General features: G+C 46.4%; 1 protein-coding gene across 3 annotated transcripts in view; it reads left to right on the top strand.

The window, feature by feature from the left end:
* LOC308581817 (polycystin-1-like) overlaps positions 1–23,204 on the top strand; it is a gene marked incomplete at its 3' end in the record, with an annotated part of 62,623 nt that overhangs the window by 20,511 nt on the left and 18,908 nt on the right. For all 3 annotated transcript variants that reach the window (XR_014005306.1, XM_081184507.1, XM_081184508.1), the window contains exons 11-28: positions 200–474; positions 1,566–2,327; positions 2,874–3,005; positions 3,659–3,834; positions 5,607–5,743; positions 6,527–10,194; positions 11,112–11,267; positions 12,412–12,549; positions 12,660–12,942; positions 13,313–13,544; positions 14,442–14,601; positions 15,150–15,290; positions 16,743–16,884; positions 18,064–18,666; positions 18,873–19,032; positions 20,952–21,210; positions 22,515–22,710; positions 22,926–23,093. Coding sequence is in view for 2 of the 3 variants with exons in the window: in XM_081184507.1 (XP_081040633.1) it covers positions 200–474; positions 1,566–2,327; positions 2,874–3,005; positions 3,659–3,834; positions 5,607–5,743; positions 6,527–10,194; positions 11,112–11,267; positions 12,412–12,549; positions 12,660–12,942; positions 13,313–13,544; positions 14,442–14,601; positions 15,150–15,290; positions 16,743–16,884; positions 18,064–18,666; positions 18,873–19,032; positions 20,952–21,210; positions 22,515–22,710; positions 22,926–23,093 (7,788 nt within the window). The remainder of the gene's footprint in view (positions 1–199; positions 475–1,565; positions 2,328–2,873; positions 3,006–3,658; positions 3,835–5,606; positions 5,744–6,526; positions 10,195–11,111; positions 11,268–12,411; positions 12,550–12,659; positions 12,943–13,312; positions 13,545–14,441; positions 14,602–15,149; positions 15,291–16,742; positions 16,885–18,063; positions 18,667–18,872; positions 19,033–20,951; positions 21,211–22,514; positions 22,711–22,925; positions 23,094–23,204) is intronic.

The raw sequence follows: 23,204 nt of genomic DNA, 5'->3' as shown, positions 1-23,204 counted from the left end.
AGCTGTACGCTGGCTCCCTTGGCCAGTAAAGCAAGATGAGCGCCACAACCCCAGAGTCGGCCACGACTGGACCTAATGGTCAGGGGTCCCTTTACCTTTATGTTACAGAGCTGATGCAGACTCCTAAAATAGAAATGACGTCTGGCTTTTTGGTTTTGTATCTTTTGTGCGATTCAGTGCCCTTTTATTTGTTCCTCAGGGTGCAAACTGCTTCATTCACCTTTTGCCTGCTGCCACTCTGAGCCACTCTGCAATGCCATGGGTGAATGCCCAAGTGGGCAACAGTGGTGCCCTTTGAAGGATCGTTGCCTGAACATCTCCAGCCCTTGCAGCTCATATGCCTTTGAGAACACAACTGCTCACACCCAGCCATTCCCATACCCTCCGCGGTACAAAGGGGCTTCGCCATTCTATTCCATAGCAGCTGATCTTCCTTTATTGCTTTCCCCCAGCAATGAAAACACCCACATTCATGTAAGTGTATTCAGGAGTTGCCTTGGGGTTGTAAACAAGCCTTACCCTTGTCTTTCGTTCAATATTTGCTCTATGCTTTGAGGTTCTTCACATATCTTGTTTTGCCTTAGGTATACAGGAAGTGGTTCTGCGGTTCCACGTGGGAAACACTTGCTGTGATAGCTCCCAGGTCATGGGACCTCTTCACCTTGGGAGCCTCTTTTTAGCCTGGCCCACCTTGCTATTTCGGCAGCCATGCAAAATGTTTTTGTTCAAATCCGCTTTTACAAATGAGTCATAAGAAGGAGCTACAGGCACCTCTGTTTTCAGTCCGATACGTACTGCTCAGATTTTGGTGGTCTTTTTAAAGTTTTATTTGGTTTTTACAAATTAATGTTTACATTCAAAATCATAGATAAAAACAAATAAACAAGATTCTTCCAAATCTTTAGACTTCCCTCCTCCTCTCCATGGGTTCTTTACTTAACCTTTTCTACTGCACATCATAAGTCACTCCAATTTTTAAAGTTGTCCGTTGTGTCCAAAGTCATTGTTACATTACAAGAGTTATTTTAAACCTGCTAAAGAGTTCAGGTGTTTACAGTGGTCTTCCAAATATAATATGACTCGCCCCCATTCTTTGTTGAAATTTTGATCTTCCTGATTTCTGATTTTCACGGTCATTTTTGCCATTTCTGCATAGTCCAACAGTTTGGTCTGCCATTCCAATCTGGTAGGGATGCTGTCTTCTTTCCAGGCCTACCAGCATCCTGGAGGCTGTTGTTGTGTACATGAACAGTCTTTTCTGTTCCTTCTACACCTACAATTCCTAACAAAAAGGCTTCTGGTTTTTTTTTAAACTGTTTTTTCAATTAATTATATATCATTTCCCAGAATTATTTTATTACCTTACAGTTCCACCACATATGTTAAAAGGTCAGATTGTGGTAGTCTTGTGGTGTTTTATATGGATTAGCATTACTTGCTGGTACACTGTTCTGCTTCTCGTGCACAACTGTAGGAAGGAGTTGAATGAAGACCAAGTGTGTGTACTTTAAATGGAGGTTGTCTCCCAATGATTCCGATTAGCTTCAGCTGTCTGTACGTTTCAGGTTCTCCTGCCAGAAGAAGAGATCTTTGTCCATCCGGGTGACATCATAGGGATACAGCACAGCGCTGATAGGGGCTCGTTCCTGCAGTGCGATCCCCACACAGATTCCCCTTGGCGACAGAGTTACATCAGTCTCATGAAGGAGAGCTGGTGGGAAGGAGGTATCCCTGGGCCGCCCAACCCCACCTGGGTGGACAGCATGCTTTGTGACCTACGAGTGACCTTTGCGCAAGCAATGAAGAGCTTGGCAAACCCTCCAATGCTGGCCCAAAGGCTGGAGTCTGGTACCTACACCTTCACCGCCATGGTGAGAAATGCTGTCAGCAGCTCACAGGCCAGCTGCTCAGTGCAAGTGCAGTCAAAAGTCAGTGATTTGCAGCTTATCTACCCCACACCACTCAGCGGGAAGCTCAACATACCCACAAAGCAGGAGATTTTCCTGGTCGTCAAGATCACCTCTGGTTGCAAGGCTGTGGCTAACTGGATGTCCCCGGTGGACATGGCTGGGGTGCCGTTTGTGGCCGCTTGCCCAGCAGGGATTGTGCTCCGTGTCCCCTCCTGCTACAGAGAGACCACAGACACCTGGTTCTCCTCGGTGAAGCTTGTCATGGATAAACCAAGAGAGGAGGAGATCTTGGACATCCTTGTTTCCAATGAGGTCAGTGCCCAGAAGTTGTCTGTGAAGATCCAGTCACATGATGCCATTGATGGACTCAGGGTGGTGCCTCCTGGACCATGCCGGATGCTAGTGGATGTGTCACAGGTGGGTTATGATGTTCCTTCCAAAGTTAACTCTTTGTTTTATGTGAGGGATGTCTGGTGTCATGTTTTGAGGGTAGTGGTCCAGGGACCTTCTGATGCTCTGGCCATTCCAGTAAAACAAACAGTCCCCAGCAACAACATCTTAACGGGGAAAACTGCAAATGAAAGATGCTTCTTTCTAATGGGTAAGCTACAGAAGAACTGATTTTCATTGTTTTTGGAGTGACCCCAGGGCACGGCTAGCTATTCTTATATGAAAAAAATATATTGTACATAGATGCATACCCTATACTGATTTTTGTGGCTTTGCAGAATTGACAAGGACTGTACCTCTGAACTAGGAAACAATGCAGTCATGATCTTGAATTATTGAAGGGGCAAAGAAATTGGAGTGTTAGGCAGTGCACAGATCCCTCAGTCCCAGGTCACTGAAGTATCCTACCCAGACCCAGACTCATTTACTGCTCCTCAATACTTAGCCCAAAGTTCAACCAGCATAGCCAATATATGGGTTATTCTCATCATGCAACTTCTTTGCTTTAACCAGGTATTTACTGCTGAGATCAGCCAGGGGTCCTCTGTTTCTTACACCTGGGTGATTGATAACATGGACATGTTTGCCTACAATGGTCAGAGCTACAGTGTCACATTTAAGAGACCTGCTACATATAAGCTAAAGGTGAGAAACCAAAGTCATTCAACAACAACAACAACAGCAGCAGCAATAACAGCAACCCCATAGTAGAGCATTGCACACGTGGGCATTTCAAGGAATATAAGTAGTATTTGTACAGCAATTTATATGTGTTATCTCAGTATTTCATACAACAGCCCTATAAGGTAGTCCAGTATATTAGGAGAAATTACATGTCAGAATGTGAAAATTGCATACAAAAATGAATATATGTAATGAAACAGTGTGCATTCTTGCATGGATTGATTTTTTTTTTAATTACAAACTGATGTAAGCAAACTGAACCAAGACTAGAAAGATGAGGACATGAGGGAAACAAACAAACGAAAAAAGACTGTAACATAACAGAGAGAGTGGCTTGCCTGCAGCTTCTCTGTGAGTTCCTTTGAGCCAGGGACTTCCTGACTCTCTTTTGTCTCTCTCTACAGAAGCAAATGCATAGCTGAGCTGCTATGAGCATTATCAGAAGATGCTTCAGTGACTTATGGGATTTGGGTGGTTTATTTGGTTTGGCATCAAAGGTCCTGTATGGGAGAGCTGCATGTTCCTGCATTGCAGGGGGTTGGACAAGATGATCCTCAGGGTCCCTTCCAACTCTACAATTCTATGTTTCTTGGTTTTCTCCTCTTTGTTCATAGTTGACAGCAAAGAACCCGGTGAGCTTCAAATCTTTGGAACTGATGCTCATAGCTGAACCCATGAACCCCTTGGCTCACCCTGAATTGCTGGGACTCCCTGGAATTGTGGAAGTCAATGTTCCCCAGACTATGATATTCAGGGTGGAAGTAGACACTGCCGTGGATGTCATGGTGAGGTAAGAAGCAAGGCAAGGAAGTCTGGATAGGTGCTTTCAAGTGATTGCCCATCACCAAAATCCAAGTTGAAAGGAACACACAATCTTAGGGAAGAGCTCTCTGGGAACAGCCAGTGTATCTACTCAAGGCCAATTCACACCATCGTTTTCTGCAGAAAAAACCCTCATTTGAGCTGACTTACAAACACTTCTGCTAAATTAATCCCAGTTTAGCTTTTAGTATAGAATCGCTAACTCATGTAATGGCTCAGTTAGTAGCCACCAACTCAGTCTCATCCTATGCATAGATGCACAAACAGTCTGACCTGGTATCTTCCCCTAAATATATGACAATTCCTAGTACTCCCCCCTTCCCTCTTTTTTGGCACATTTGGTGATGTTCAGGAGGTGTAGTAAACTGCATCTGTGACTTTGCCTGTGCATGAAAGCCACACTGGTTTGGTAGAAAATGAACCATGAGGCATAGAGGATACCCAAGAATCAGCCTATTCCAGGGCAACAGTCCAGTTCAGATCACAGTAGACCACCACAGGGTACACTAAATGGGGGGGGGGGGGGTGTTACAGAGGCCAGCAAAGCAAATTGCTTAAAATAATGTAAGCAAGACAAGTCACCTATTTCAGGGGAAGGCAGACAAATAAAAATCAGAATAACCAGTTCAACAGCTCTGGAGAAAGCTGCTTTCTGATCGGACTATAAGTCAGAGTCAGAACATGACAGTGCCTGGGAGAATCACTGAACTTAAAATTAAAAAAGGATAATCTAATTCAACACCCTACTCTCTCAAGGTACCCTGGAGTTACCTGCTCTGCTGGTACCTGTAATGTCCCCACTTTAGTGTACCCCACAAGCAAGAACTACCATGCCAGAGATGGCTTTGGGAAAAGGAATAAATATAGCGAAAAGACATTTGAGGTGTTGAAATAACAAATTGTGCAACCAGGACTTGCAAATTGCTTGACTTCCAGACCTTTGGCAGCGAACATTGTATCCATCTTGTGGAAAACAGAATTTTTGGCAGGGGCTAAAGGTGGTGATAGGTAATGTGGGAGATGTACCAGGGGGGGTGATGTGATAAGGGGCACAGAAGAAACTCTGGGAAGGAATTTATCATTACCGTTGCTGAGTCCAGTCCAATCTCAGGCAGAGATAGGGTGAACTTTCTGGGTCTTGTTTTCAGTACTCCAGATCAACAAAACCAACAAAAGAGTCTTGCGGCACCTTGGCGACTAACAAATTTAATATGGATTTATGGGCCAGAATGCCGTTCACCAGCAACAAGTAGTACAATTCCTAATTAACAGGGAATATATGGGTTCCCCTGTGTTGTTTGGCCTGTGGACACAAGTGGATGGGAATGGAGAACACTGAGATCAAAAGGAAGCAAATTGCAAAAAGAATTGAGAGTAATAATCACATCCAATAAAACAGTTAAAGTGGCAATTAGGATAGCTGTGTTGGTGATAACAGAAACTTCCTGGCCTTGTAAGTTAGCAAACACATATAGTGTGATAAATATCTTGATTCAAGTCACAGATGATAGAACTGAATTCCTGATGAAATGTAATTCAGAGAGTTTCATGCTGGAGTCTCCCTTCAGATTTCCTTTGTTCACAGACAGGCAGGTCAACAGGCATCACTGGTAGAAATTCTGTGCCAAATTGTCACGCTGTGCAGACGCTTTAGGAAACACTGCCACTCTCATTGTGACCTCTGCCGGTTGCCCGCAGTATATCCAATGCATTATTTGTGGTCTGTATTTCTGTTTGCAGGTGGAATTTTGGTGACGGCAGCCCAGAGGCAGAGACCAACCTGGCTCCTCCTTACGACGCTCAGCTGCCACGACCGAATCCACAGACAGAACGAGTTCAAGTGTCAGCAAGGGTGACCCATGCCTTCATTCAGCCAGGTGGGAAAATGGGTTTGATACTAGGAGATAACCTAGGGAGATCAAGGAGCTTCAAGTCACGCCTTTCTCCCTGAAATGAAGAGGAGGAGACTAGATGGATGAGAAGATAGCAGCTGAGAGAGCTATGGGGAGAAAGGTTAAAATTGGTGTGGGGAAATAGGTGCCAGGACAGGCTGACTAACCACCAGCAGATTGAAATCTAGGAAACCAGAAGAGAACAGGTGAGGCAAAAGCATCATAGGAGATTGAGACCAAGACAGGAACACGCATATGGGAAGGGAAGCAAAGCTAATGAGGTGCACTGTAAAGTGAGGAAGGAGCTTTCCTGCTGTGTGGTAGCCGTGGGGAACTTGAGGCCCCTACACCTAAATTGACTGTCACCGGCCAATCACTTCAATCTACCTCAACAGCTTTTGTGGTTTTTCTAGGGTTAGATTTAAAATTATACCTATTTTATATACAAGTTGTGATTATTATGTACATTTTACATATCTTAACATTCTGTTCCCCCTTACAGAAAGACAGGATGTGAATCTGATAATTAAGGGTTAAAATACCCAAGGTTAGTCAAACTCAAGAGTAGACCCACTGATGTTAATGGACCTATAAGTCATGTCCATTCATTTCAACGGGTCTGTTCTGCGAGTGACTAACATTAGGCACAACCCGCATTTTAATTAACACATAAAGGAGAAACCTAGCTATGAGCAATAAATTGAAAAACATCCAGCTTCTGAAAAATTACCACTCCTGAGTGATACGAACTCATCGTTATTTCTGTAGGTGACTACACGGTCAGAGCTGAAGCCCTCAACAAGTATGAGCAAGTTCACCAAATGGCCAGAGTCTGTGCTGTCGTTCCTATAACCCTGGTGACCATACTGTCCAGTCCAACTTATCCATTGGTTAAAGAGGTTACTCAGTTTGAGGCCTTGGTTTCTCCTTCCCTCTATGGCATATGGTATTCCTGGAACTTCGGCGATGGGTCACCTGTACAGGAGGGGCAAAATTCTACTGTGTGCTATTCCTTTGAAAAGGCCGGGATTTATAATGTGACTCTAAGAGTCAATAACAATCTCAGTGACATAACATCATGGGCATCTGTGTCTGTCAGGGAAGGAATTATGGGCCTGCACATAGTGTGCAGTGGGCCCAGTGAACTCGGTTCAGTCACAGTTGTCAATGCCACAGTTACCTCTGGCACAGATGTCAGGTGGTCTTTCGACATGGGAGATGGATCCACCTACAGAAATCTGTCACACGGTGTTGTTTCTCACATTTTTGCTGCTGAAGGAAAATACACAATAACAGTGACAGTTCACAGTGCTGCGGCCTATACCAAGGCATCCACCATAGCCAACATTTACAAACTGCATATTAGCAGCATCCTGGCTCCTAGTTGTCTCTCCAGTGGGGAGCTGACCTTGTTCCAAGCCTTTGTGACAGGGCCAGTTAAAGGGATTATGTTCTGCTGGGATTTCCAAGATGGCCGCCCTCCCGCTGTTCGTCATGGAGACCCCACGGTCCTTCACAGCTACATGTTGGCTGGTAATTACCAGGTGAATCTGACTGTCTATGGAACAATGAGCAGTGCTTCTCGTCAGCTAGCCGTTTGTGTAGAGGACAAAATCAGCTCAGTTAAGTTGTTGGCTCCAATGTCTGCTGTAGCCTTAGAGGAACCGCTTTCCTTCTTGGCTGAAGTAGATCCAGGCCCCGACCCTCAGCACCAGTACAGGTACCATTGGGATTTTGGCATCGGTGAAGACCCAGTGCCTTCTAAAACTCCAGAAATCACATTTGTGTACTTGGAGGCTGGGTTGTACATGGTAACCGTGACTGTGTGGAACATGGTCAGCCAACAAAACGCCTCGGTAAATATCACAGCTCAGCAGGCCATTAATACCATCTCCATTCACCATAGTGGTGAAACGGGCATCTTTCTAGCTGTGGGCACTCCCTACGACTTTGTGGCTGAAGCCAGCTGGGACACTACAGCCGCATTTCAGTGGGACTTTGGAGATGCCTCACCTCATCAGGTGGGTCAAAGAGCCCCCCACACCTATAAGAAAGCAGGAGAGTTTACCATCGTGGTTGTGGGTGAGAATCTGGTCAGTCACAGGACAGCAACACTCACCATGACGGTGCTTACTCCAGTCAAGCTGTTGACTCTACATGCTGAGCAACCAGTCAGCGAGGCTGGGCAGGAAGTCACCTTCAGATCTTCTTTAGCTGCAGGGGATTGTGTTCGCTATCGCTGGGCTGTTGGTGAAACAACTGGATTCCAAGAGGGAGCAGCCATTTTCACTCACACTTTCCCCACTCTTGGCACCTTTGTGGTGTTTGCTGTAGCTGAGAATGCTGTGAGCATAGAGAAGGCAAACATCACTGTAGAGGTCCAGGAAAGAGTCCAAGGGGTGCAAATCCACAGTGAACATGTAGTGCAGGACAAGTATGTGGCCATTGCGGAAGCCTTCTCTCTCTCCAGTGAGGTTGCTCAGGGTTCCAATGTCACCTTCCATTGGGCAGCTTTGAAAGGAAAGCATCCATTGTTTACTTCTGAAGGACAGTTGTTCTTATTCTGCCCCAATACAAGTGGGGAACTCCTGGTGGAGGTGAAAGCTGGGAATGCACTGGGTGAAGCCACCACCAGCCTTACCCTGGAAGTCTTGGAGAGAGTTCATGGTGTGAAGGTTCAATCGGCCGCTGATAATGTTGCAGTAGGAAAGCCAGTGAACCTGAACATTTCTGTGGTGTCGGGAACAGATCTCCTTTATCAGTGGAAGGTGCAGGAGGATGCACAGCTGCTGCTTACCACCACACCTTCCCTTTCGCACATCTATAACACCCTAGGCTCCAAGCTTGTCTTTGTCACAGTCTACAATGCCCTGGGATCCAGCAATGGCTCCACAGAACTCAGAGTGCAGGAACCTGTTTCTGGGGCAAATTTCAGCATGGCAGGAATTATGCGACCTTTCCTCCTGAAGTCAGACACCTCAGTAGAGCTTCTGGGCATGGTGGATGAAGGATCTGACCTTGCATGGGAATGGCAGCTACAGCGGGGGGAAGAGGAGAAGCTGATCCTCTCCCGTGGGCAGAACATCTCTCACAGATTTGAGCAGTTCGGAGACTACGGAGTGTTTCTGCGGGTCTGGAATGACATTAGCGAAAGTACAGCTCTGGGTGCCATCTCTGTTCAAGACCCTGTGGCTGGACTGGTTGTGACAGTGAACAAGAGGACAGTGTGCACAGATGACGAGGTTACTTTTACACTGCGTGTGTTGAAGGGCTCGCGAGTGACCTTTGCCCTCTACTTCTCCTCGCTGGCGATTCATGTGGATAACCCTGCGGGGATCTTCCACTTTCCTTTTCCAGTGAAAGGTGACCACCAGGTGCTGGCATCTGCTTACAACAACGTTAGTAATCAGACAGATACTGTCATGGTGAAGGTCTTGGAGAAGGTGAAGGGGCTGCACCTCTTAGATGATTGTCCACCCATTCTGGAAGCCAACAAAGAACTTACACTCCGAGCAGCCGTGCAAGCTGGAGAGAACATTGCTTTCTCCTGGGCATTTCGGCTCCCTGGGCTGCCCGACTATAATGTCACAGGCGAGCAGGTGACGTATACCCCCTCTGGCAAAGACAATTTAACCATTCTGATTGAGGCCACCAATGCTTTCTGTGCAGACACTCTCCTGGTGGTAAGAACGTTAGAGGTGCCGGTAGTGACTGTTAACCTGTCCAGCAATGGCTCCAGGACATTTGTCAATCAAACCGTGACATTTGATGTAATGGCGGTTGGTGGCAGCAACCTTCACATGGAGTGGAATTTTGGGGACTCGCCCGAAACCTTCGCCAGTGAAGGAGATCAGAGAGTATTTCACAAATATTGCCAAGCTGGTGATTTCTTGGTAGAAGTGAGAGTCTACAACAACGTCAGTTTTGTCTTGGCCCAGTCAAAAGTAACTGTGGAGCAGCTGCTCTGTGAAAGCCCTACTCTGAAGCTGGTTGAGCCTCTCCCTGTGATCTCCAAATCTTACACCACCTACTTTGAGGCTGATGTCGACTTGAAACAATGCACAGCCTACCGGGCGTTGTATCGGTGGGAGATATTCCGCAGCTGCAGCTGTGATGCTCCGTCCAAGACCAATGCAGTCTCATTACCGCATGTAGATGTGCTAACCCCTCGTCTTGTGCTCCCCAAGTTCTCTCTGGACGTTGGTCCTCACTGCCTGCTTTTCACTATCTCTCTGGAGAACACACCCTTGGCCCAGATGGCTTGCAGTGACTTGACTGTGCTTTCCAGCAAGCTAGTTCCAGTCATCCATGGAGGATCCTGGAGGAGAGGGACAGTCAAAATGGATCTGGTTCTAGATGGAAGCAAGTCATATGACCCTGATGTGGAGAAGGGTGGAAACTCCTCTTTGGCGTACCACTGGGACTGTCAACTGGAGGTAAGAAGAAGACCTAGAATGGCAGCAAGAAGACACATTGTTTAGACCAGGGTTTCCCAAACTAGGGTCTCCAGCTCTTTTTGAACTACACCATCCCTGACCCTGCTAGCTAGGGATGATGTGAGTTGTAGTCTAAAAAGTTTGGGAAATCCTGGTCTGATTAACTAATGAGAAGCATAACCTGAAAAGGTGGGTTTTCCTTTATATGAAGGCTTTAATGCAGGGGTGGTGAAACAGGATCCTGATGCAGGGCCAAATCCAGAAGTGACCGGTTCCCCAGAGGCCACTTTGTCAGGTGGGAGGAGTTACCCACCTGTCAATCACCTACCATCACACATTGCTTGGTGATTCAAACTTTGCAGCCATGGCTTAAATTCAACACTTTGTGAATTTAGTGCTTCTCTATGTCAAATTCAGAAGGCACCAAATTTCCAGCAGCTGGAACTGAAGAAACAACAGTGCACTTTGAGTATGCTCCCAGTTCATTTTGCATTTGGAGCTATGGCTTTACCTGCCTAGCACCTGTTTTATTTCCTTTGCTTTCCTGCCCTTTAAAAGCTGTTATACCAGGAGAGCATTCCCCTTGTCCATTCTCACTTCTTTTGTATGAGAGAGAAGACTGAGCCTCACTTTACAGGGGCCTGTTGTGTTGTCCTAACTTTTTGGGAGGGTAGGAAGAGGACCATGGCACTGGGGCAGAGAACCTGGGAGGAAGAGCCTCCAGGTGCTTCAGAACATAAGGCCAGGCTCAGCTCTCACAAATTTCTACTTTAATTGTATGCCAGCTTTCAAAAGTCTGTTGCTTCATAAGATTTCACCTTACACTCCCCCTCCCCACCCCTGCAGCCTCAATTTCAGCATCAGAGCAGAAATTAGTTAATGCAAAAGGCTCTTAACTGAACTTCTCTCTGCCACAGGCACTTAATGTGTCCACAACTTTATGTGGCTTCCCTGCTATGGCAGGCATGGACAGAGTGATTGTCCCACACGCCGTGCTGAATCCAGGAGCAACTTACCACTTCAACCTTACTGTGAGGAAGCCTGGTAGAGATCCTGCTTGGGTGACACAGACGGTGAGCTTGGCTTTACAGTAGTACCTCGGGTTACAGATGCTTCAGGTTACAGACTCCGCTAACCCAGAAATAGTACCTTGGGTTAAAAACTTTGCTTCAGGATGAGAACAGAAATCGCATGGCGGTGGTGCAGCAGGAGGCCCCATTAGCTAAAGTGGTACCTCAGGTTAAGAACAGTTTCAGGTTAAGAACAGACCTCCAAAATGAATTAAGTTCTTAACCCAAGGTACCACTGCATTACATTCTCTAGTCTCATGTGGCCACTCTGACTTCCCCCCATATAAATTGACAGAAACAGACGGACACAGACAGACGGACACAGTGAACATGTAGTGCAGGACAAGTATGTGGCAGTCGCTGGTGGCTGCTTATAGGGAGTCTTGGCTGAGGGGTTGGCTGAGGGGAAAATGCTCTTAAAAGTGAAACATTTTACCCTCTGCATAAAAGTGTCTTGTAGTCAAAAACACTTCCTCTGGAAAGAAAGAAAGAAAGAAAGAAAGAAAGAAAGAAAGAAAGAAAGAAAGAAAGAAAGAAAGAAAAAGAGAGAGAGAGAGAGAGAGAGAGAGAGTTCTGCTTAAAAACAGAGCTTTTTCTTTCTTTCCACAGAACACAGTCTGAATGCAAGCCGCTCCATGTAGACCCCTCAGCTGCACTAGGGAGTTCCTGAAGGGGAGTGATTCCTCCCTGCTGACTTGGACAGTTAGTTCCTGTCTTCTTGTATCAAAGACATAGATCAAAGACTGCCATGCTGAATGACCTCTTCTTTTCTCTTTGACAAAGAAACACAATGTACGTAGGGATGCCAAATGGCAAGGAAAGTACCGAGCCCTGGAATAACGCTCAAATGCACATATTCTTGCTATGAAGCTGGCAAGCCCAGTCAAGACCAAATGTTAGGATTTAGCACTCAGGGACAAGTGCAGTATGGGCAACCCCCCTAGACACACTACTGGCTTTTGTCCACACTCTGACGGACCCTTCACCACAGTTCTGTTACGTTGCCTGGGAGAGGTCCAAGGGACTCCTCCATTGCTGGACATCTTGCTCCTCTTCTGTAGGGTCGCGTTTCTCCATTTGTACCAACTAGCCCGCTGTGTCTTGATTTGGGGCTGACTTTAATATTGACTCAGGTGTCCTCTGGCAGGTTTCGATCACATCTAGCCAGATCCTGCCTGTGACCCTGGAGTGCCGTTCCTGCAGTGCTTTGTCAAGCTACGAGGTCAGCAGCAGCATCCATGTCACGCTGTCTGGACGGTGCGAAAGCTGCGATAATGGAACGCTGGTGAGATGCTCTCTTCTGATTCCAGGGCTATAGAGCAGCAGGGGTTTAGTTGCGCTTAAAAAGAGGCGCCATTCTGATGTATCGTGATCTGTGCTGTCTGGCCCTTGCAGTACAGCTGGAGAGCTCGGAGTTCTGATGGCCAGCCTTTGACCTTGGACAATGTGACCACTTCCACTGGGGATTCCAACCGGGACCTGGTGATCAGGCAGGGGGTCCTGCAGGATGGAGTGAACTACACTTTCACCGTTTTGGTCACTCAGCCTAGAGGACAGCTCTGGGGAGAAGCCAGCATCACCCTCACCCCAAACCACCCACCCAGGGGAGGGCTCTGCATTCTGAGACCAGAAAACAATATCTACATCTTGGAGACACCAGTTAGATTTCAGTGCATGGGTAAGTAACGCAACAAGATTTCCCCAGTGGGGATCTCAGTGCCGTTAAAGAACTGGAACAGCTGCATCTCAAGGAGCTGTCCTTTGGAAGCTGTTTGAGCTCCACTTTTGTGGAAGCTGCAGGCAGGGAGGGCAGTCTTGTCATTTAGGCTCCATAGGTACCTGGGTCATGTGTAATTTTGCCTGCCAGACCATGTGTGTGAGTATAGTCATAGACTGGCATTGCATGGAATTCATTCATGGCTCAGGCATATACAGCTGTGTTGGAGCCAGATTGATTCATATTCTCATGTGACCAAGCTGAAGTGATGTATACCTTTACACCTCCTTCGTCTGATATCCTTCTGCATCTCCTGCTCTGACTCTTTCAGGTTGGATGGATGAGGACAGCAGCCCAACGCAGCAGCAGCAGCTGATCTACACCCTGACTGCCGAAATGTGCTCCCCTCACAGCAGCCATTGTTGGCACTCCTGCCTGTATCGAGGGGTCAAGTCTGCCTTCAGCATCTTCCTGCCTGCAGGCGCTCTTGGCAACCAATCCAGTGTCAACATCCTAGTTGAGCTGGAGGATTCACGGGGAGCAAAAACCGTGGCATTGAACCAGTAAATGTGGGACCTCTTTGGGATGGGCCGGGCAGGAGATCTCTGTGCCTTGTTCTTCCAGAGACTCAGGAAGAGAAAAAAAGAACAGGCAGGAGAAGACAGCATGCTGTGCTGTGCTGTGCTGTGCTGTGCTGTGCTGTGCTGTGCTGTGCTGTGCTGCGCTGCGCTGTGCTGCTGCCCTAACAGTGGAATCACTGCCACTTGCCAGGACAGTATGGGGGGAGGGTGGCAAGGCCTGGGCTGCGTTGATGCACAAGCAGAGCCAATCTGGCACTCCCTCCAGCACACCCACACAGCCCTAACCTTGCTAACATCCACCCCCTGTACTGTTCCACGAAATGGCAGTAATGCTGCTGTCAAGAGGGAGGCAGCACAGCACTGCCACTGGCAGAGTTGCTTTTGCAAGACTTATTTCTACCTGGAGAGAGATTAAAGCTGCAGTCATTGTGTTACCGTACTTCCTTGAGGACAGTTCTGTTCCCGATTATGAGGTTACTATGGCATTCAATACTTGAGGATGGTAGCAAAACCTTTCTAAGTGTGGCTTGCACAGGCAGGGAGGAGGGAGGGATGCTTGCAAAGTGTGTTTGCACTTACAAAGTGTATTTGCAAAGTGTGTCCGCTCTCCCTGAGAGCCAGTGTGGTCTAGTGGTTAAGAGTGGTAGACTCGTAATCTGGGGAACTGGGTTCGCGTCTCCGCTCCTCCACATGCAGCTGCTGGGTGACCTTGGGCCAGTCACACTTCTTTGAAGTCTCTCAGCCTCACTCACCTCACAGAGTGTTTGTTGTGGGGGAGGAAGGGAAAGGAGAATGTTAGCCGCTTTGAGACTCCTTAGGGTAGTGATAAAGCGGGATGTCAAATCCAAACTCCTCCTCCCCTTCTTCTCTCCCTTTCAGAACCCTGACTCTCACCATGCCTGAACTCCCTTCAGGATTCAACACCATAACCAGCTGGTTGAAGAAGAAGAGCCAGTTGGAGCTGTGGGGTGTGGTCCAGCAAGGAAACCCACAGGAGGTGATTCCGTACTCCTTGGCTCTCATAAGCCTGCTGAATCATGTAAGCACTTGCTGGGGGGGGGGGGGAGAATGCTTTACATCTGCGTACAGGTTAACAATGCTTGCACACCCAGGAACTTGAGATTCTCAAGGTCACGGTCCCATCCACAGCTAGGATCTGTTGTGCAGAGTTAGGAAAAAGGGTATTCTCCACCGTGACACCCCAGTTGTGGCATTCCCTCCATTTGCACTTGCCCATTTCTTTGTTAACACTTAGGTGCCAGCCGAAGACACACTCACCCTAGCTTGGGGGGGGTGTGTGGATGGAGTGAACTTGGCGCCTGACAGTGAATGAGGTTGTGATATGGAAACTGGCTGGTGTGTTGTTTTTTGTATCTTCACTGTCGATTGAATTATTCAAGTTTTGTCAGGCCATGTTCTACTTTGCCCTGATACCCTTTGGGCAGGAAAGGTGATACACAAATATAATTAATAATAAAAAGCACTTTAAAAAATATGTACCATCTCCATTTGGGCAGGTTTTCTTTTTCTTTTTGGCAGTATTCTGTTCCAGCAGAGGTGATTTGGCCACATGTGGTTTTTTCCCAGGACTTTGGAAGAGGGTATAGCATGAAGGAGCTGAGGGACCGCATCTCCATCCGCAGCAATGTCACAGCAGCTCTCGCCTCCCTGAATATCTCCAGTGTGAAGGATGTTGCTCAGCTTAGCGCTGCACTGAGGGCTTGTGTGGTAGGACTCCTCCAGTAGATGTTTTGTCATTGCTCTGTTGGAGTCAGAGAAGGTGTTGCGATGATGGCCCACAATATTTGGGACCCTGCGGCAGAAAATCCAAATGGCAGTAAATATAACAATAAGCTGACTAGCTATTTGCTGTCCTTTCATAGTAATCCCCTGCCCAAGAAATCTGTGCTAGAGCTAGTGATATAAAAGGATCTGTTGGTTTTTCTAATCTTAAATTCAGGTTTTTCACATTCTGCAGCATTTTGGGATATATCCCCAAATCCTGCAGAAAGTGATGTGTGATAATTCCTCTTTATCTTAGGGTCTCAGCCACACTTCTGCTTGCCCCATGCCTAGAAAGCATGAGGCCGAGTGGTTTTCCGCTTGACCCACTCATTTCCCAGGGAAACCCCACTCTTCAGCTCTAAATTAGAACATAGAGTCATAGAATTGTAGAGTTGGGAGGGACCACCAGACTCTCCTAGTCCCTGGAATCTTTTGCCCAATGTGGGGCCCAAACCTACAACCTTGAGAGTCTTATGCTTTACTGACTGAGCTATCCCAGCTGACAATTGCTGTTTGCTCCAGCTGAGTGCTAAAGAGTGGATTTCTCCAGAAAGGCAAGAGGCGGTCCGGATTAGCCCTTAGTGTTAATTTCTCCCAATAAACACATTTATATACTGTATGTAGTTTTGACTGTGCACATTTTTGCAAGATGCATTCCCTAATTTAATGCAGTTTCGTATGTTGTTTTCAGAGACATATTCATGTTTATGTACGCTTTCCCCATAGATATCCATTTTTGTAAACACTCTTTGGAGAAGTGCATCACAAAATTTGGATAACTCTGAATTTAGGATATTTGTGTTTCAGTTTGCATATTGTTCTAGAAAGTGTGGATTTGATGGATTCAGTTTTAAATGCTGAATTTCTCCTCCCTCCCTCACTAGCTAAAGCTGAGCTGATAGTTTTAACATGCCATTGTCCATCTCAGGAGCTTTCTCTCTTTCCTTAAGCAGAAGAGAAAAAATTATCACTCAGAGTAAGAGCAGCCATCTGCCTCCCGCAGCATCTTATCTTTCTTGGTTGTCACGAGTGCTGCCATTCTGCTCATGCAGCAGACTTCTGCTTGTGCAATGCAACTTCTCCCCTCTTCTCCTCTCACTTGCACACCTGCACACATTGACACGCACTCAGCTGGGGGACCAGAGCAGATTTCGCGAGCAGAGAAAGAGAGGAAGGGGAAGTCCCATGGGATACAACCCTGTTTGTAAGATGCCTAGAGCCTTATTGATCTATTTATTTTAGTATGCAACAAACAAACAAATCATTCTGAGTGATGGAAGGAAACTAATGGGGTCTGGGGGAGCGGGAGGCTCACTTGATGTGTCCTTTCAAAGAGAGCAATTGTGTGTTTGGGCAAGCAGTGAATAAGTCCTCTTTCCCCCCCTGCAACACCAGGCATTCCCAGAAGAGCTCAGCCTTGGATCTCGTACCCAGATGCTGGAAGCTGCCAAGAGAATGATCCAAGTTATCCACAGCGAGACAAAAGAAGGTCACGAAACCCCTGCCTCCGCTGGCAACAGCATCTTGGCAATCCTGGGTAGGCAACAAAGGGCAGACGACTGCCATAACTACAGGGGCAGCACTTGGGCTGTTCAGGAGCTGTGATTCAATCTCTGTCTCCACTCCTGCCCCTGGTCCTCCCCTTTCTAGCCCCTGCAGCCAACAGAAGCAAAACAACTTGCTGGCTTCCTTTATTTAGATTTTTAAAATGGCACCACAAACCTAAAGGAGTAGGGTGGGCTTTGTAGGTTAATAAAACCTCAGGCCAAGCTACGTTATACCCATGGCCTGTCTTCCCCTCTACTCATCAAATTGTTCATCATAGTGCAGAAGGAAAAAAGTGGACAGAACTTCCTCCTGGTGTGGCTTCTTTCCACGAATATTCCCAAATTATATTCCTGTTGCGTATAAACAACTTATTCTCCTACCAACTCTTATTAAGAAATTTCTCCCGTGACTTCCTTTTATCCTTTGCCTTTGTTCTCACGCTGCCCCTTAAAGAAAGGATAAGCATCTGTTTTCCTTATGAATGCCAAGGGCTGACTCCAAAAAGTCAAATACCTAAGTCGTATCATTACATTACATAGCAACAGTGAACAATGGCCATGACACACATGCTAAGCAAAGGTCTCTTGCAGACCATATGCACATGGATTTCTGGGAGCTGCTTAAAGAATTCTGGCCTTTTTTGTTTTCCTTATTTTTTATTATTACTTATGTGCAGTTGGTATGAAGAAAAGCTACCTTTCCTGGCAGATTTGTCAGAGAAGACTGTTATGTACTGAGTTGAATAGGATCCAAAATGCAGCAGTCTGATTGGTCCTAGAACAATAGGATTCAGAATGCAGCAGTCTGATTGGTCCACAGGAGCCACCCAATCCAGCTCCAGGTGGAAGTGAATCCGCAACCTGATTGGCCTACAGGAGAATCCTGGAATTAGCCAATCACGTGGGGCCCATTGTGTAAATAATGTATATAAAGCAGACATTCTGAGGGAACTTCCATTCTTCCTCACCACTATGAGCTGAATAAAGAGCATGAAATCCACTCTCAACTCCAAGTATATTTCAAGACACAATGAAAACCTACTGTGAGTGGGCCCTTCTCTCAGGTCATTAAGCAAACATAATCCCTTGAGGGAGATTGGGAAAACAGGTATAGGAGTGAGCGGCTATAAAGGACTTCATCTCTTGATATGTTATCATTTTGCTCCTAGGAATAATGTTAACTACTGAAGACACGAGACTGCACATGGTGGTGAACGACCGCATGTCAAAGGAACCAAACCTCAGGAATTGGGTCTCGGCTTTCAATCTCACTCGTGCTCTGATGAGGTCCTTAATGAAGTCCCGAGTGCTGAATGAGGAGACTCTGTCACTCTCTGTCTCCGAGATCCACGTTCGGGGGAAAAGGGCGGATGCCAGCAATTTGCTGTGCACGATCCCCTCTGCGGAGTGCCTCTTCTCTGTGCCCAGGACGCTTGCCAAACAGCTGGCAGAAAGCCAGGAGGTGGTGCAGGTCACCATGGACCTTGCCATCAACCCCTTCCCTTTCAACTACTACTCCAACTCTGCTATTTCCACCCGCCTTGCGCTTCTGGAGTTCGCCACTCCAGCAGGAGCACCGATCTCAGTTGCCAACCTGCCTAAGGAGAGAGCCATCAGCCTGCGATTACCTGCTGGACAGCAGAAGCTGCAAGACTTGCCCCAAACACTATTGGTCATCCCACCAGGAGACTCTGTTAACTTCACTGTCAAAGTTGCATCAGGCAGCAACGTGACAGGGACACACGTCCATGTCAGTTTCACTGTGATGGAGGGTAAGTGTGGCAAGGAAAAGTGGGAGGGAATAGTGGAGAATGCTCATGTAAGTGAGACTCAGGAGTTTCTTTCACAATGTCCTTATACTCCATTGGTGAGCAGCAATGTGGCACTTCCTCTTCCAAACCTGTTTTATCTCTCCTTTGATATGTAATTTTCTCTAGCTCCTACAAGTTACTGAAACGATCCTATCCTTTCTTCCCAGGCTTCGGATTCAGCCAGGAGAAGGTTCCCTCCCTTTATCTTTACGGACATAATGCTCCATCTCCCAATGAGTTCCACTACACCTTGAAGGAGGAAATTGCCTTTTCTAATGGTCTGGAGGAAAACCACAGTAGGGACGTCACCCTCTTAATTTCTCCTCTGTAAGTGTTGTTTATTTATACCACGCCCTTCCTGGTTCAAAAACTGGGCTCAGGGCAGCTAACAACAAATTTAAAACACTTTAAAACACTTAATTATAAAATACAGTATAAAAAATGAATAACAATAAAAATCAAAAATCAATTAAATAATCCCCAGGGCTAGCTGGCTGAATTGGTCCTACTTGGGCCAGCAAGGTGGTCAGGGGAGAATTAGCGGTGGGGTCTCAGAGTGGGTGATCTTCATAAAAGGGGAGGGGGAGCGAAGAAAAGGGAAATAAAAGATCAGGCTGGATTCAAATTAAAGGCCAGGCAGAATAACTCTGTCTTACAGGCCTGACAGAAGGAGGTTAAATACTGAAGGGCCCTTGTCTCATGGGGCAGAGGATTTCACCAGGTCGGAGCCATCACTGAAAAGGCCCTGCCCCTGGTGGAGGGTAGTCTGGCTTCCTTAGGGCCCAGGACCTCTAAACTATGGTTATTCATGGACCTTAAGGTCCTCTGCGGGGCATACCAGGAGAGACGGTTGTGTAGATACGAGGACCCTAAGCCACAAAGGGCTTTAAAGGTCAAGACCTAGCATGTCTGACCCTGAGGCTGTTCCCATTCCCAATTCCTTGAGCTGCTGTCACTGTGTGTCACAAAGTGGGGAGTGCCTGGTCCACATTAGTAAATGCCTGTAAGTGCCTGCCCATCACTAGCTGCTCGTAATATGTCTCCAGTGGAGATAGATGCTCGCTGAGCATAGAATGGGAGATGACACTGGTTATAAGGGTCGGATCACTTCTGAGCAGTGGTGGATTTATATATAAACTAAACAAGCTATAGCTTAGGGTACCACTCTCTTCCCTCCCCCCCCCAAATCACTATTAATATACTTCTTCTTAATTAATAATAATAATAATAATAATAATAATGATGATGATGATGATGATAAATTTTTTTGTATCCCGCCCTCCCCTGCCAGAGCTGGGCTCAGAGCAGCTAACATCATATAAAACACAATATACATAAAAACAAACAATCGATTAAAATGCATCCCAAAATTAATTCAAATAAATTAAAATTAGACTGGACAAATGGCCATCCTCAAGTTAAAATTGAAAGCTGTTAATACTTGTCAGGACCAGCTATTTCCACTGATATTATAAGGACCTGTGAGCGGGCTAGGAAAGCTCCTTCATACTTATTCATACAAAGAGAAAATGAGTCAGACTGAACCCTGACCAAAGGCCTGACGGAACAGTTCTGTCTTGCAGGCCCTGCAAAAAGATGTCAAATCTCCTTGCGGCCCTGGTTTCTTGTGAGAGAGCATTCCACCAGGTTGGGGCCACGACCGAAAAGGCCCTAGCTCTGGTCGAGGTCAGTCTAATCTCCACGGGGCTCTTCAGGGTGTTGTTATTTGTAGACCATAAGGTCCTCCGTGGGGCAAACCAGGAGAGGCGGTCCCATAGGTACAAGGGTCCTAGGCCATATAGGGCTTTAAAGGTTAAAACCAGAACCTTAAACCTGATCCTGTAATTGTATTTCAGTTCAACAATTGCTTTGATAAAATACATATTTTGTTATGTGCAAATGGCTTTAGATACCTATTAGGTCCATAAATTACCCTATAGCATATATTCAACACAAAAAACAGCGACAATTTGTTGTTGACAAAGACAGCTGGGCATATAAGGACCCCATTACCTTCAGTAGCTTAGTGCTTCATCAAACCTAAATCCGGTCCTGCTTCTGAGCAGATACTTGTGTCATATCGAGCATTCAAAGGACATGAAAGCATGTTCTCCTTGGGGCAGTGCTCCTTGTCCCCTCTGATCAAAACTGGAGAGATTATTTACATTCCCTGTAGTGTTAGTTAATCTAGAGGTAGCTGTTATGAACTTGTGCTAATTTTGTGGCTGTCAACCTCTTCCATCCAGTCATCATCTCAATGAGACTCATCAGGAATACTACATCAACATCACCAATCGCTTCTGCCATTCCCCCGTCCACGCCCGCGCCTCTGTTTTTGCCAGCCTTTGCCAGTACTTCCATTTTCCCAGCATGCAGTGGAGTGCAGATGGAGTGACCCCAACAGCTGCCACCAGCCCCAAGGAGATTGTCTGCCTGACGGAGCATCTCACTGTCTTTGGGGGTAGCCTCTTTGTGCCTCTTCACAGTGTTGTCTTCTTGCCACCGGTAAGAACTTCCTTTTCAGTTAGACATGCAGAGGGAAGATGAGTGGGCAAGGCTCCCATCAGTCGGTGGGCAACATCTTGTTAACATTGATCTCCTTGAGATACGCATGGCCCTAATGGGGAAGATATTCCAGGCCTGAGCTACTTGGGATCCTCCTCACTGAATATCACGCTCCAGCCATGTATAGAGAGACCCACCAAATGCTGTTTTGGCAGTCCCAGGCAAGCAAGCCAAAATGCCCAGGATTTTATATATTCTTTACTACCCGTGGTACTACCTGTGGTACTACTACCCGTGGTACCCGTGAGCTACCACCCGTGGCTGGTATGAGTTGTGTGTGTATCACAAGCTGTTTAATCGGTTTCCCCAAAACACAACAAACTTCAGGTGTCAAGAATGAAGTGACGTAACATCCATTATGATGACCAATGAAGCACACTAACCCAAAGGAAGAATTAAATAAAACGCCTGCAGGATACATTTAAAAATAATAATAATAATTGTGGAGCTTGGAAGATCAAACATATGTGCAGCCTATTAGAGTTGCAGAAAACAAACAGTTAAGTTGCAACTTTTGTGGCCTGATATATTGTAATGCATGGTCCGCAATGACTTGGAAACAGAAAGCCTTCTCTCCTTTAGAGTATGGGTAAGAAGTATCATCTGCTTGGCTTTAATGTGAGATCAGCAAAGCAAGGGATGGCTTGGGGAGAGAGGGGGCAGGATGGTGCGGTGCATTTCACTCCTGTTGAATTGCGTGGTGTGTAAACCATGTAGAGATTTGTTTAAATATGAGTGGGATATTAAGTGTCCAAATATATAAATAAAGGTCTATGCAGAACTGGCTAAACTGACATACAAACTGCGAGATAAGGACAACTGTGACTTCAAAGAAGAATGGGAACTTTTTACAAACTATCTAAAAAGACAACAAAATGAACTGGACTCCTTGGCAGGTTTTGAATAAACATACACAAATTTATTGATGGTTAATATAGTAGATATAAGGATTTATACAATTTTACAGTATGCAGAGGACAATATGTGTTGAGAAATCAGAGTGAGGAACTGAGAGAAGTCTTGGGGGGGAGGGAGGGTTCATTGGGGAGGTGGGAGGTAAAGGGAAAAAAAATAATGAATATGATATGTTTTGATATGTTGAAATTGTGTGTGTGTGTGTGTGTGTGTGTGTGTGTGTGTGTGTATGGCAGAGAAAAACAGTTTCTCCACTGGTTGGTTAACCTGGAGCCTTCTCCTCCTCCCCCGCCATGCACACTAATCCCAGTCTGCTTTATTTTTTTCAGAGGAAGCAGTCCTGGCAGAGTCCCTTGGCACTGATCACTTGCACCGTCCTTTTCTCCATTTACCTGGGGATAGCATTGATATCCCACAAGCTGGACGACATTGACATCACTCGGGTAGGGATCATCCCTCGGTGTGGCCAGCCTGGACGGTACAAGTACTGGCTGATGGTGAAGACAGGCTGGAAAAGAGGCTCAGGTATGGGAAGAGTCAGGGTATTGTTCTGACAGCCCATTTCACCATTGAACATGCTTCTGCACTCGCCCTTTCCCCCCTGGTATTTGCACCTTCCACTCACTCCTGAGAAATTGGTTTGTCTTTAAGGTGCTACGAGACCCTTTGTTGTAAAGAGCTAATGATTCACAGGAGTTTAATTTAACATTACCTTCCGCTATCCTGCGCATCTTTTGAAGGTACCACAGCCCATATAGGGATCAGATTATATGGGCTGAACAAAAGCGGCTCTCGCCACCTGGACAAGGGCTGGGCCTTCCAGAGAAACAGCCAGGATATTTTCCAAGTAGAAACGGATGCAAACCTAGGAGAGATTTGGAAGATCCACGTCTGGCATGATAACACGGGTATGACTTGACGATCAATGTTCTTTTTGCTCTTTTAAATCTTTAAAATACATTTATGTGCTACCTTTCCTCTAAGGAGTTCAGGGGCAATGTACATGATTCCCCTGCCTC

This window comes from Podarcis bocagei (genome assembly GCF_964188305.1).
Source record: "Podarcis bocagei genome assembly, chromosome: 2".
In the NCBI taxonomy this organism is placed as follows: Eukaryota; Metazoa; Chordata; class Lepidosauria; order Squamata; family Lacertidae; genus Podarcis; species Podarcis bocagei.
The sequence above is the reverse complement of the archived record's forward strand: the minus strand, read 5'-3'. Positions and strand labels throughout refer to the sequence as shown.